The sequence below is a fragment of the Narcine bancroftii genome, chromosome 4 (genome assembly GCF_036971445.1).
Source record: "Narcine bancroftii isolate sNarBan1 chromosome 4, sNarBan1.hap1, whole genome shotgun sequence".
Classification (NCBI taxonomy): Eukaryota; Metazoa; Chordata; class Chondrichthyes; order Torpediniformes; family Narcinidae; genus Narcine; species Narcine bancroftii.
In genome coordinates this window covers 289,048,160-289,063,679 of record NC_091472.1, presented here as the reverse complement: position 1 = coordinate 289,063,679, position 15,520 = coordinate 289,048,160, and the positions used below count along the sequence as shown (strand labels likewise).

General features: G+C 44.0%; 2 protein-coding genes across 5 annotated transcripts in view; both read right to left on the bottom strand.

Moving 5' to 3' along the window:
• Positions 1-4,372, bottom strand: part of cobll1b (cordon-bleu WH2 repeat protein-like 1b) — a 182,761-nt gene extending 178,389 nt beyond the window's left edge. Inside the window, exon 1 of one of the 2 annotated variants that reach the window (XM_069935345.1) lies at positions 3,845-4,372. In XM_069935345.1, coding sequence (XP_069791446.1) covers positions 3,845-3,891 — 47 coding nt within the window. In that variant the 5' untranslated portion in view covers positions 3,892-4,372. Of the gene's footprint in view, positions 1-3,337; positions 3,397-3,844 lie in introns of those variants that run through there. The other variant, XM_069935346.1, reaches the window with a different exon arrangement.
• Positions 4,373-5,338: 966 nt separating this feature from the next.
• Positions 5,339-15,520, bottom strand: part of slc38a11 (solute carrier family 38 member 11) — a 77,937-nt gene continuing 67,755 nt past the window's right edge. For 2 of the 3 annotated variants that reach the window (XM_069930523.1, XM_069930525.1), the window contains 2 exons: positions 15,050-15,181; positions 11,862-12,561 (listed from right to left, as the gene is read on the bottom strand). In XM_069930523.1, coding sequence (XP_069786624.1) covers positions 12,277-12,561; positions 15,050-15,181 — 417 coding nt within the window. In that variant the 3' untranslated portion in view covers positions 11,862-12,276. Of the gene's footprint in view, positions 5,548-11,861; positions 12,562-15,049; positions 15,182-15,520 lie in introns of those variants that run through there. The other variant, XM_069930526.1, reaches the window with a different exon arrangement.

Here is a 15,520-nt window from a genome sequence, read left to right as displayed (position 1 = left end):
ATCCTTCCAATTTGAATTATTAGGATGCTGTGTTTTTTATGACTGTGTGGCCTGGTGCCCTTCAATGAGTTACCAGCTTTGCTTTTATATTTAACATCTTGCCATTAAAACACTTGTTTCCCTTTTATGTTCTACTAACAAGGTAAATGTAATATCTTTTCAACATTACACACCTGCCAGCCAGCTGTTAAACAACCTGGATCAGCTGGTTTCCCTGCCATCTTCACTGTCTTCCCTCTCATATATAATCACCAGAAAAATTCCATATGTATCTATCGATTTGCAAATTATAAAGCATAAAATGTTGATGGGCAAGAACAGGGTCTTTCAGAAAATCACAATGGAATGGTGCACACCACAATTTTCCAGTCAAATAAGTTTCCTTTCAGGTGATCATTTGAACGATCCTTCATATAAATTATATTTAAAACCATTGCTTGTACAGTACATCTGCAAAATACATTATGCAACACCTTTATGGGGGAGCAACGTTAGTGTAGCAGTTAGTATAACGCTGTTATAGCACCAGTGACTCGGTTTTGAATGTGGCACCGTCTGTCAGGAGTTTGTATGTTCTTCCCAAGCCTGCGCGCGTTTCCTCTGGGTGCTGCAATCGCCTCCCACCCTTCAAAGCATTCAGGGCTTGTAAGTTAATTGGGGTATTTAGCCAGCATGGGCTCATGAGCCAGTAGGCCCGATTATCATGCTCTATGCCTAAATTTAAAAAAATTAATTTAATTTAAATTTTATTAAATGCAATTTTTTTTAAAAAGTGAGGAAATTAATGCAACTGATATTTGTAAAGAAAAATAGAAGTTAAATATTATTTTTTTAAGTTTATGATAGGATTTTCAAAATCCATGCAGAGAGGTGACTGCTAAATCTATATTAAAAAAAAGGACAACTGGAACAGAAATCAAATAACAAAAATAACATATGCATTCCACATTACTAAAGTGAAATAGCAGCAGTATTGGTCATGATCTTCTAAAGATATGGGATTAAACCCGAGGGGTGGAGAATTGCAAAATTCACACTTAGGGATAAACACATCACAGATAGGCCAAGTCAATCTAATGCTGGAGCAATCACTTGAAAACATACAGATTGCTCAGAGAAAGCAAAATAGGTTGAATCACTTGACAGTTTAAGCTAGATTTTGACAAATCACGAGATAACATAAAACATGGAAATATGGTGAACTGTGAGAAGGACAGCGACAAACTTAAGAGACAATACAGACAGACGTGGAATGGGTGCAAATACAACTGATGAAATTTAATGTCGAAAAATGCAAGGTGTTACATTTTGAGAGGGAAGGGAAACAACCTTAACCAAAAGTCACCATTTGAAAAAAAGAGTACGATGGAGAGACGTACACAGATCATTAAAAGGGAACTGGATAAATACACACAGGTAAGCATATAGGACGAAGTGGCTTGTTCTAGCATGTCCCCAGCCTAAATCGGATAGGTTGACAGCCTCCATCAAGCACTGATACCCATTACTTGAGACCAACAAGGTCGGGTCAGATACAGCAATGAGCTCTCTGAACCCTTCTCCATTAACAATGGCGTGAAGCAAGGCTGTGTTCTCGCACCAACCCTCTTTTCAATCTTCTTCAGCATGATGCTGAACCAAGCCATGAAAGACCCCAACAATGAAGACGCTGTTTACATCCGGTACCGCACGGATGGCAGTCTCTTCAATCTGAGGCGCCTGCAAGCTCACACCAAGACACAAGAGAAACTTGTCCGTGAACTACTCTTTGCAGATGATGCCGCTTTAGTTGCCCATTCAGAGCCAGCTCTTCAGCGCTTGACGTCCTGCTTTGCGGAAACTGCCAAAATGTTTGGCCTGGAAGTCAGCCTGAAGAAAACTGAGGTCCTCCATCAGCCAGCTCCCCACCATGACTACCAGCCCCCCCACATCTCCATCGGGCACACAAAACTCAAAACGGTCAACCAGTTTACCTATCTCGGCTGCACCATTTCATCAGATGCAAGGATCGACAATGAGATAGACAATAGACTCGCCAAGGCAAATAGCGCCTTTGGAAGACTACACAAAAGAGTCTGGAAAAACAACCAACTGAAAAACCTCACAAAGATAAGCGTATACAGAGCCGTTGTCATACCCACACTCCTGTTCGGCTCCGAATCATGGGTCCTCTACCGGCACCACCTACGGCTCCTAGAGCGCTTCCACCAGCGTTGTCTCCGCTCCATCCTCAACATCCATTGGAGCGCTTACACCCCTAACGTCGAAGTACTCGAGATGGCAGAGGTCGACAGCATCGAGTCCACGCTGCTGAAGATCCAGCTGCGCTGGATGGGTCACGTCTCCAGAATGGAGGACCATCGCCTTCCCAAGATCGTATTATATGGCAAGCTCTCCACTGGCCACCGTGACAGAGGTGCACCAAAGAAAAGGTACAAGGACTGCCTAAAGAAATCTCTTGGTGCCTGCCACATTGACCACCGCCAGTGGGCTGATAACGCCTCTAACCGTGCATCTTGGCGCCTCACAGTTTGGCGGGCAGCAACCTCCTTTGAAGAAGACCGCAGAGCCCACCTCACTGACAAAAGGCAAAGGAGGAAAAACCCAACACCCAACCCCAACCAACCAATTTTCCCTTGCAACCGCTGCAATCGTGTCTGCCTGTCCCGCATCGGACTTGTCAGCCACAAACGAGCCTGCAGCTGACGTGGACTTTTTACCCCCTCCATAAATCTTCGTCCGCGAAGCCAAGCCAAAGAAAAAAGAGTGGGTATCAACCATTGGAATGATGCCGATACTGGGGTTAGTGTAATGCACAAAAGTGCTGGAGATACTCAGCCAGTCACGCAGCATCCGTGGAAAGCAACAGGCAGTCAATGTATTGGGCCAGAGCCCTTCTTGAGATAGGCCAATACCAGGTAGGCCACATAGCAGGCCTTGAGCCGAGGGCTCAGGCACAAAACTCCAGCTTCCTATTGCTTTCCACAAATGCTGCCTATCCTGCCGAGTTTCTCCATCTCGTCGAGGTCGTTAGTGCACGATTTCAGCCACTGAAGGCTTTGAAAGTTGCCATCAACTGATGTTTGGACACGAAGGCACGTGAAGAAAATCAGCAAAAGAATTGTCCAAACAAGGATCCTGTTACTGGGTTCAGTACCCTTTGCCGCATTCCTGTGGACAAGCCGGGGTGCACCCACAGTGCAGAAAAGTGGCAGTAGGGCTTGTTTTTAAAAACAATGAAGCAGAGAGGGGCTGAATGGCCCACTCTGATGTGTTCACGTCAATTGTGAGAATGGAAGAGAAAGAAGGAGATAAACAAGAAACTCAAATAGTTTACCTGAAGGTCAAGCTGTGAATTCTCCTGCGTGGCCAACTTTCCATATTGGCAGAACTTTGGGAAAACTTTTTTTTTTTTTTTTTTACACGCCAGATTTGTTCCTGATCAGCAGGATTCCTGATTTCAAAGGTGCCTTTTGATATCTTTCGTGTTTAGGAGTTTTAAAAAATTTTTTACAGCCAATTAAAAACTTTTGAAAATCATTCATGCTTTCCTTACTCTCGCCCCGTTTCGAGATTCTGGTTTTGCTCTCGTCCACCCATCTGCTTCGATCCGCGCTCCCTCGACCATTGCTGCCCCTCTCAACCCCGTGTCGTGACCACCCTCAGCCCCTCGCCTATTTTCTCATTCGCCTTCTAGGCTGGGGAAGAAAGCAAGCTCTTGTGCCTCCACGGGACAGTGAAGAGCCCGGCTCCTCACTTGGTTCGAAAGACAAATCTTCGCCTGTCAACGAGGCATCTGAGAAACCTGCGGCAAGACCAGGTTCAAATCAAGTGCGGGACTCACCCTGGAGGCAACGGTGCGGTGCCGGCCCCCGAGACGGGCACCTCCATCGCTTTGAAGCAGATCCCCAGTCACGGTCGCCTCTCGCAGGAAGGACTCGTCAGCAGAATGGTTTCGCTCGCTTGCTCAACTGCAACGGCACGACTTGGCGTTCGATGCCGGGAGCAATTCCCCAGTGCCCTGAAACACGCCGTGGCCGGCCCGAGGTGGCTCGCCCCCTGCGCTGGGTGCTCCTGCATCGGCCGCGCTCTCCTACTTCCGCAGTCGGACGAGCGCTGGCGCAAAGTCGACCCCGCTGCCCTTTGTCAGTCCAAACATGTTCAAGCCCCGACCTGTGCAAGAAGTCAAACTTTCCAAGCTCCGCGGCTCCGCACCGCTCTCGCACGAGGAGCGGCCAACAAGTCTCCCCCTCCGTGGCAAAGAGGATTTGCAGGCGCTTCTTTTATTATTCGTGGCGTTTGCCTGGTGGCAGATTCTGCTGGCACCGCGCGGGCTGGGTGCCGCGGTTTCCAATTCCTGCCACTAGGTTCCAAGGATCGTCCCCCCCCCACCTCCGCCCCCGCGTCCACCTGCGCTTGTCAAGCGGAATCCGCCCCCGATCTGGCAACTGAAAAGGACAACACGGGCAAAGCAAAGTTCTACCTCTAATCTTTCGAAATGCACCCACTTGCTTTCTATTTGTGCAAAGAGCCCACCCTTCCAGCCACGGTTCAGAAAGTTCCCCCCCCGGTCACCTTCCTCCCCCTGTCTTGAAAGAGCCCACCCTTCCAGCCACGGTTCAGAAAGTTCCCCCCGTCACCTTCCTCCCCCTGCCTTGAAAGAGCCCACCCTTCCAGCCACGGTTCAGAAAGTCCCCCCCCCCTTAAAAGAGCCCACCCTTCCAGCCACGGTTCAGAAAGTCCCCCCCCCCCCCCCGTCACCTTCCTCCCCCTGCCTTGAAAGAGCCCACCCTTCCAGCCACGGTTCAGAAAGTCCCCCCCCCCTTAAAAGAGCCCACCCTTCCAGCCACGGTTCAGAAAGTTCCCCCCCCCGGTCACCTTCCTCCCCCTGTCTTGAAAGAGCCCACCCTTCCAGCCACGGTTCAGAAAGTTCCCCCCCCCCTTAAAAGAGCCCACCCTTCCAGCCACGGTTCAGAAAGTTCCCCCCCCCCTTAAAAGAGCCCACCCTTCCAGCCACGGTTCAGAAAGTTCCCCCCCCCTTGAAAGAGCCCACCCTTCCAGCCACGGTTCAGAAAGTTCCCCCCCCCCCTTAAAAGAGCCCACCCTTCCAGCCACGGTTCAGAAAGTTCCCCCCCCCCCTTAAAAGAGCCCACCCTTCCAGCCACGGTTCAGAAAGTTTCCCCCCCCCCCCCCCCCCGTCACCTTCCTCCCCCTGCCTTGAAAGTGGCCAGCAACCGCTCACATTGACCACTGATTACATATTAATGGCAACTTTGGACTTCTGCAAAAAAAAACCCCAGTAAAAACAATGTTGGAGAAACTCCACAAGTCAAACGGTGTCCTTTATATAGCAAAGGTAATTTAAAAAAAAACCCCTACTCGGGTGGAGTGGGAGTGAAAACGATTGCATTTAAAACGAATTGTTTTCTGCATTCTTGCATCAAATCAGCAGATCTGTAACGGCGGCGATGCAGACAAGGGGATGCGAAGCCCGGTCGTTCATTCCCCCTTGGAATATGTCTGTGCACATTTCTCATCGAGCCACTCCTGTCAAAAGAATGTGCCAGAGATCACTTGGCGCAACACTCGCATTTTTTTTCAGTTCTGCAAATTGACCAGTGAAAACCGGTGACTGTATTCCTTGAAACGTTTGCCAACAGAACAGATCATTCAAATGTACATGAATGCCCAAAACATGTCAACTCTTGTTTGCGTAAATGCACATGAAGAGGCTCCACTAGCCCGACGCCTTCACCCTCAGGGAGGGAGGCAAAATAATCCACAGTAAAACTAGGAGTGACGTTATTCATAGACTGGCAGCAAATAAATGGACGACTTGAGTTATGTGCTTTGAAGTTTTTATGCAAGATTTTTTTAATATTTTGGTTAGGTAGCCATTGAAGTTGTCGAACATTGCAGCACAGGACAGGCCCTTCGGCCCTCTATGTTGTGCTGACCCACATATTCCTCCCAAAAAAAACTAAACCCACCCAACCCCATAACCCTCTATTTTTCTTTCATCCATGTGCTTAAATGCCTCCCTTATGTTTCCACCTCCACCACCACCCCTTAGTAAGACATTCCAGGCATCCACAACTATGCCTTCCCGAAACTTCCCTCCCTTCACTCTGTACAGGTGCCTTCTGGTGTTTGCTATTCTGGCCCTGGGAAAAAGGCATTGGCTGTTCCATGCCTCTCAGAATCTTGTAGACCTCTATTAAGCCTCCTCGCATTCTTCGCTGCAAGGAGAAAAGACCACGTTCTGCTAACCTTGCCTCATAAGACTTATTTTCCATCTTGATCATTCTTCTATGTACCCTCACCGTAGCTTCCATATCCTTCCAGTAGTGAACTGAACACAATACTCCAAGTGTTGTCTCACCAGAGATGCGTAGATTTGCAACATGACCTCTCGACTCTTGAACACAATCCACCGAGTAATGAAGCCCAACATCCCATAGGCCAGGGATGGCCAAAATTGCTTTATGTCTGAGCCATAAATGATAAACCAGATTTTTGAGAGTAGCAAGACATGAAAAAATATTATATACACGCTTTTACTCTTACATGCTCATTTGGTTACAAAACATTTATATCTTTGGCTTGGCTTCGCAGACGAAGATTTATGGAGGGGGTAAAAAGTCCACGTCAGCTGCAGGCTCGTTTGTGGCTGACAAGTCCGATGCGGGACAGGCAGACACGGTTGCAGCGGTTGCAGGGGAAAATTGGTGGGTTGGGGTTGGGTGTTGGGTTTTTCCTCCTTTGCCTTTTAATATGAAGAAACACATGTATGCAATAATATTTATTCACATACGTAGATTTTAAACTGCTAATTTGTATGAGTTTCAATAACCAAAAAAGTACACATATACATACTATATATTTTCAAAATCTGGACTGATTATTGTGGGTCCTCCATCTTGGCTGAGATTCATTAAAAGTCCAGCTTACATGTTGTCAAGGCTGAATGAATTAGCTCTATCAGGTGTTAATTTGTAAGGATTACATGATGCTTCAACTTCACAAGCCATTGCAGGGCACAGTATGAGGGCGGCCGGGGCATCAGGTTGGACGTGCGGCCGGCCAGGGCTGAGTGGGAAGTCCGCGTTCATGGCACCTGGAGCTCGGATGGGCGGGTGGCCGGGGTCTAGTTGAGAGTCCACAGTCAAGGCTTCGGGATGTCAGATGGATGCATGACTGGGTGAGAGTCTACATTCAAGGCATTGCGAGCTCAGATGGGAGGGTGGCTGGGGAATCGAGAGCTCTGGAGGGTAGGCAGCGGGGGCCAGGTGGTAAGTCCGTTTTCAGGGCGTCAGGAACTCTGATGGGTGGGTGGGTGGCCAGGGCCTAGGCGAGAGACCGCATACGGGGGGTCGGGAGCTCGGATGGATGGGCGGCCAGGGCCTTGGTAGGAGTCTGCAGCTGGGGTATCAGGCGCTCCAGGGGGTGAGCAGCCAGGGCCTAGATGAGAGTCCGCACCCAGGGCATCGATAGCTCCGATAGGGCAAGCAGCTGGCACCTAGGCAAGTGTTCGGAGTCAGCTCGGATAGAGGTCGGCTGGGGCCTAGATGAATGTCCGTGGTCATGGCATCGAGAGCTCTGGGGGGCAGGTGGCCTGGATCACACTTACACTCCACTAATTCCACCGCCCGCAACACAGCCACACACACTACAATCACGCGATGGGAAGCCACGCGCATTAAAATGACCATTGTGAGCACTGCTCATATGATTCCTATCTCAACCAACATATCTCCACGAACAACACATTAATATGTCAAAGGGCTGAACATGGCTCACAAGCCGCAGTTCGGCCACCCCTGCCATAGGCCTTCTTAATTATCCTATCAACCTATGTGAAACGCCTGTATGGCATATAAATATTTTAAAGTATTAGTCCAATGAGTTACAGCAGCTGAAAAAAATAATCGTGCCAATGCATTACAAGGATAAGAAGCTGTTCATTGTTTTCCAGAAAGTGGTGATCTGCATGCTCTGACCCAGAACATGCATCTCAAAGCACTGGAAGTGTACCATTAACTCTGGCTCCACAAAATCCTCTAAATTCACCAGAAACACCATCTCCCATGGCAACATCCCTTCACGGAGGCACACTGCATTCATTCAGCTACGTTCAGCAGCCCACTTCATTTGCAAGCCTGACATCCGATTCCTGAAACAGGTAGTCGAATCTGTGTGGTGCCAATGGAAGACATTACCAGATGCAGACGGAAAGATGCAAGGACTTTGCGCAGCCTGCTTGAAGAAATGCAATCTCCTAACCTACTCCTGGTAATCTCTGATCCATGACCATTCAAAGTAGAGAAGGAATACTGAGAATGCCGAGGGGCAGAAGGTTTCCCGATCAAGCCGGAGGTTTGAACCTGGAGCTCAGGTTTGGCCTGAGGTTTGAGTGGCTGCGGAGGTTGTGGCAGTGCAGGAGGCGAATCCACAGACACTCAGAGACTCTGGAGACATTTATGCTTCTCTTTCTCTGATAGAACATGGAACGCTACAGCAAAGTACAGGACCGTCGCCCCTCGATGTGCAGACCCATATATTCTTTAAAGAAAAGTACTAAACCCACCCTACCCCATAACCCTCTACTTTTCTTTCAACCATGTGCACTTTTTGAATTTGGGCTATGGATGAAAAGCAGCCTCTATGAATCAAATTTGATTGCTGGTCTATATGTATCACCTTCAAGCCAGAACATAGAATTATTTCCATTGCCCATGGAACTCAATATTGAAGTCAGCAGTTTCAGATAGCCATCCTTTCCTTATTATGTCAGAACTAGCCAGTTCTGATGTAACATAAACTCAGTCATTTTCTGTCCACACAAACTACCTGATCTGATATTCTCTTTTTAGTTCAGATTTCCAACGGCAATTATGTTCTGTTTCTCATGGTTCCAGCATTTCTTTTTTCCTCTCTCTCCTGGTCTTGCTGATCTCTATTTACATTCCTCCAGGTACGTAAATAGAGTTTACATACATAAACTTGATGTAAATCACTGCTCTCTTGTGGATGGCTATCAAAAATAATCATGCACCTGAACCACTTCGATCCCTATCCTATCACAGGCATCCCTTCAATCTGCTTCCCCCCACACCCCCCACCCCCACCGCAACTTAAAATAGACTTGCTTTTCCACCCTGAAACATTACTTCTGCTTCCCTGTCAACGGATGCTGCTTGCCTTGTTATCACAAGCATTTTTTGAGCTTACTGAACATCAGAGTATTTATTAATAGTACATGCAAAGATATTTCTTGCTAAAATACTGATCCTTTCCAGCTGTAATTCATTTATTGATATTATTCTGAATAAAAAAAAGTATAAAACCCAACTTTAGATCATACCAACAACCTGAGAGTTACAGATTTCATGCTTAATGAAGTAGGCGTTGCTAATAAATCTCTGTTGCTACAATGATACTAACCTTTCAAATAGACTGTTGGCACAGACAATTATCAGATCTTCAGCAGACTGGGTTCAAACCCATACAGGTAGATAAGTCCTAGAGTCCTGATCCAGTGAATCCTAGGACATTGTGGAAAGCTAAGGAAAAAATTCCAGGACCCTGTCAAAGCTAGGCATGAGGGTGGTGTTAAAAGACTGGAAAATGGCTAAAATATTAAAGAAAAACTGCAAAGAGAATCCAGGGAACAGCAGGCCAGTGAGTTTATTAAATTCTGAGAAATAGGATCTAAATGCATTTGAAAAGGCAAGGACTGTTCTTGGATAGTTAGCATGGTTTTAGCGTGAGAAATCGTGTCTTATAAATTTTATTGAGTGGTTTTGTCCATAGGTTGGAAAGTATGCAAAAACTCACCTGATACAGTAACCGTACCTCACAATATGGCAAATGAATGGCCATCAAAAGCACACAAAATTAATGAAAGAAAAATGTCTAAAAATGGAGAGTGAGGAAACTTGTCCTGCAGTTTATCAGAAAACTACAGTTTTGCAGAAGTCCAACACACAGTTTAGTATTGCCAAATCAAGATGGGCATTTAATGTGGTTCTAATGTCACTGGATTGACATTTTAACTGTTTAATGTGAACATACATTACTGCATAAACTAAGCCGCAGTGCTCATTATTTTCTTCCTTGCCTTGGGACACTTTGAGACAGATGCCCATTGCATAGCTAAATCTTGTCATTCAGCAGAGACCAGAATGTGGAACCATCTTGATATAGATTGTTAATTTCCTCCTTATATAATCTGGACCAGACCAGTTACTCAGCAGGTGAGTACCTTGGTTGAAAGCAGGGTCTTTTGTTCAATTCTTGTAGATCAATCAAAATTCAGAATCAGAATGAGAATCAGGTTTATTGTCATGACATGTCACGAAATTTCTTGTTTTACAGCTGCAGTGCTGTGTATTACAGGTCCAAAATTGCTTTAAATGACAGTTATGTAAATAAAATATTAAAAAAGATAAATGGTGCAAAAGGAGGTGGAAACAAAAGCAAGGGATTATCTATACGTTCGTTGTCAGTTCAAAAATCTGATAGCAGAAAGGAAAAAGCTATTTTTGTTACATCAGGAGTGTGTCTTCAGGATCCTGTTCTTCCTTCTTGCTGGTAGCAGTGAGAAAAGAGCATGGCCTGGGTGGTGAGGGTCCTTGATGATAGAAGTTGCTTTCTTGAAATAGCGCCTCTTAAAGATGCCCTTAATGGATTGAAGACTAGTACCCATGATGGTCCTGGCCGAGTTTACACCCCTTTTCCCATCCTATGCAAACTTCTAACAAAATATTTCCCTCGGCGAGCCTCCTTCATGATTGCATTGCAACGAAGGCCCCAGGATAGATCTTCAGAGATGTTGACGCCCAGGAATTTGAAGTTCTTAACCCTTTCCACTTCTGACCCCTCGATGAGGTTTGTGTTCTCCTGAATTCCCCTTCCTGAAGTCCGGAATAAATTCCTCAGTTTTGCTAACTTTCGTAAATTTTGTTCTATCAATGTCAATTTACAGAATTGAATACAAACTGCCAAAACCAACTAGATCAACTAGCTGATCTATCTCACTCCGGTACATTTCCTCATTGCCGTTGTGATTCTGATGACAACCGTGGCATCATTGACAAATTTGTGGATGGCATTTGAATTGTGCCGAGCCACACAGTCGTGGGTGTAGAGAGAGTAGAGCAGTGGGCTAAACCTTGAGGTGTGCCTGTGTTGATTGTCAGTGAGGAGCAGATGTTATTACCGATCCACATTGACTATGGCCTTTGGATGAAGAAGGCAAGAATCCATTTGAAGAGGGAGGTCCAGAGGCCCAAGTTTTGAAGCTTGCTGATCAGTACTGAGGGGATGATGGTGTTGAAAGCTGAGCTGTAATCAATGAAAAGCTGTCCAGGTGATCCAGAGCTGAGTGGAGAGCCAATGAGATTGCGCCTGCTGTGGAACAATTGTGGTGGTAGGCAGTGGGTATAGGTCTTTCCTTAGGTACAAGTTAATTCTGGCACAACCAAAGCATTTAATTACAGTAGATGTGAGAGCAATAGTTATTGAGGCAGCTCACACTGCTCTTTTTACACACTGGTGTGATTGATGTCTTTTTGAAGCAGGTGGGAACTTCCGACTGCAACAGTGAGAGATTGAAAACGTCTGTAAGCACTCCAGCTAGTTGGCTGGCACAGATTTTCAGTAATCTGCCAGGCGCGCCATCAGGGATTGATGCATTCCAAGGGTTTAGCCTCTTGAAAGATGTTCTGATGTTGGCCTCTGAGACAGGTATCACAGGCTCGCTAGCTTCTTCAGGGATTCTCGTTGGTACAGTTGAATTCTCCTTTTTAAAGCGAGCGTAAAAGATGTTCTGCTTAACAGGGAGTGAAGTATCACAGCCATTCTACAGGTTTAATAGGTTTCACTTATGAAAGTAAAAACCAGTATTTTATTTGATCATATTACAATAATTTAAAGCCTTTAACAACAAAATAAATAATGGATTACAAGGGTGGCCCAGTTACCATGGTGATTAGTTGCAATGCAATTACAGCGCCAGCGACCTTGGATCAAATCCAGTGCTATCTGTAAGGAGTTTGTACATCTTCCCTGTGTCTGCGTGGGTTTCCTCAGGGTCGGATCCAGTTTCCTCCCTCTTTTGAAAGAGGCACAGGGTTAGCATGTTAATTGAGTATATTTGGGCAGGCAGGCTTGTGGGCCTGTTACCATGTGGTATCTCTAAATTAAAAATTAATATTTACTTTGAAAAATAACACATTTCTAATAATGCAATAAAACTCAATAAATACAAGTATTCTATGAAATGGTGGTTTTGAACAATGGAAATTGGTTAATTGTCTCATTGACAGTGACATTGTACACCGATGAATTTGAAGGCAGACAGTAAAACATCTCCTTTCCATGGCTGCATGGCTGGGGATATATGACACACATCACAAACCCAGCCATCATTACCAACACACCAATGATGAGGATTAACCAAGACTGAAGCTTATTCCAATTATTCCAGGGTTCTTCTGAAAGTTTCAGGTAACATGCTGTTGGAATAATGAAAACCAATGGAGTAGCACCCAACACCCCCTGTAAAAAAAAAGAGAATATTGGCGGATATTTTACCGATTTTGTAGATTTCGCATTTTTAGAGACAAAATGCAAAGTTTGTTACATCACAGTCAAAAGCTGTCTTTAAAAAAATATATATATTTGCATCCTTTCTCATTATTGATTATTTTTTAATATTGGCGTGGTCATGCAAAACAGGACATGTTGCATCATTTGCCTTCTGTAAAAATTGTAAATTTTGTTCTTTCAATGTCAGTTTACAGAATTGAATACAAACTGCCAAAACCATGTTTGTGCCAAAGCTAAAGATTAGTTTTTTTTACCTCGTTATTGTTATATTGTTCATTCTGGGGGTGGGAATAGAGAGGAGACATCGGGGTGCAGAATTTCTTTTGTTTAACTACTACAGAGTTCTGATTTTAAAATCAAGAAATTGTAATCAAAATGATAACGTGCAGTGAGGTTCTCTTAATAAACTAATATGGTCATTCATAGTCCTGGAGAATACATATTTTTAAAAGCGTCTCAGATCACTGAGGCCTCCCTCGGAACCTCCTGCACCCCCATCGATGTTGTTTACCGGGATTGTTGTTCAAACAGGGCTCACAAAATCTCTAAGGTCCTTTACTATCCCACACACAGCATCTTTCAGCTATTCCCATCAGGAAAGATCCAGAAGTACTAAAGTCAAATCCACCAGGCAGTGGGACTGTTGAACTGCTAAATCAACACCACTGTAAGTCTATTATTTATTAATAATATTTATTTTTAATATATGTATATAATTCATGTAGATATGTTCTATGTATATGCATACTTTGTATGTGTGTTATGTCTGTATATATACTGTGTTTGCCCCGTGGACCAGAGAGCACTGTTTCATCAGGTTGCACTGTTATACATATTGGGATGATAAACAAATGTATAAACTTAAATATAAACACAGGAACTTAAATCCAGGTTTATACATATGTATATAAAACACCTTGATGTCATAAAATAAAACTAGCAACTTAAAAAATTTACAGGAGTGCAATTCTTCTTCAAAGAATTCTGATATGCAATGAACACTTAGCTGAACAAGAAACACTATTACTAAATTAATTCTTAAACTAAGCCTAGAACTGAGACAAAACGTAACAAATTATACACAATAGGGATTGGTGATAGCAGAATTTTTGACACTAATTTAATAATTAATGTCCCATTTAAAAATGCAGATATTGAGTTTTGTCCCTCATTGTATGCGGACGATAATTATTTGAAGTGATACCAAATAAAATTTATTCCTGAACTTGGACACTTTTAAGTTGGATGTTAGAGATTGCATCTTTGTGCTTTTGTTTTCCATGTGATGGAATGATTAATGGACTTAATTACTTCCTGCTTCAGCCTGAAACATTAATGGGCATTAAATGACTGTAGTTCACAGGCAAGAATGGGATAAATTAATGAAAGGGCCTTCTCTGACCAAAACCAGTTCCATAACAATCACCAAAATAATTGTCATTAGTGTCACCCTTATAATACAGCAATTATCCCACATCATTTCATGCCATTATCAGACAAAATCTAGCATCGGTTTAATTTTGATAAGGGGTCCAAAAGGTCATTGCAGTTTTAAGTAACTTAAATCAGATCAAAACCATGACCACAGCTGAAAGGAATAATGCTGTTCCTCCAAGTATTTTTCTGTTTCCATATTAGATGTAGAAGTACCAGTCTGATAAATAGAAGGTGAGTAGAACAGGAGGACAAATAATGGAAGTTGTATTTAGTTGTACTCTAGAAGAAGTGTTAAAGATTGAAAGTGTGATCAAATCAATTAAAGATAGCAGACATTTGCCACATTTTCCATGTCCAGTTCAATACCATTGCGGGCCTGTAGCCTGATGGAATCCAAAAAGGCTGGGCATAGATAAAGTAGCTGGGCTGCATGTGGTAGAAATTGATTTTGGTGATTGCATTGCAGTAACGTGAAAATGTTAGCAGTGAAAATATTTTGTGAATAATTGAGGAATTTGGTGCTTGTCTAAAGAATTGAAGTAGTTGTAAGGGGAAGGAGCAGGTGAAATCAAAAGGTGTGGAGAGCCTGTGAAGGATTGCAATGAGGGTGTAATGGAGAGTACCTGAAGAGGTCAGGCCTGGTATGTTTGCTACAGATAAATGAAGCTGATTAGAAATGTTTGAATATTTTAATGGGAATTGGCTGAGTGAGATCAAGAGGAGCAGAAAAGGGGCTATATTGGTATGAGCTAGAGCAAAGTACAATTTTTTTGACTTGTAATAAGTGTTCTTATGTACTCTGTATTTTTCGATGTGGAACTTTGATTTCAATAAAAATATTGAAAAAGAAAAAAGAAAGCAAAGGGGCTATAAATGATTAAAAATGAAAGCTGGCACCGGAAATGTTGAGCCTGGATAGAATATGAGAAATGCATTTTGTGACTTTAAGTTTACACGGAGCAGCAGCAGATTCCTTAAAGTAGAATGTTTATTTACTCACATTTAATTCCAAAACTATCCCAAGGCAATCGACGAATAGTGAAATGGCCATGACTGCAGCAACTATACTGATGGTCACAACAACATGACAAACAGTTGAGAGGGTCCCAGCAAAGAATAAGTTTCCAATAACCTGCAGAAGAAAAACAGTTCCTTTTATCAAAACTTATTAAGAGTATTTCAGCTGAAGTTTACCTGTTGGAGTTGATGAGTTTATTGCCAATATTAGGACAGCCATTCTGAAGGAGGGCATGGTCATAGGTTACCATATAGTGTATTTGCATTTGTTATGTTAGTAATACCGTTTAAACAACAAATACGCACGCACGCACGCACGCACGCACGCACGCACGCACACACACACACACACACGCGCACACACACACACACACACACACACACACACACACACACACACACACACACACACACACACACACACACACACACACACACACACACACACACACAC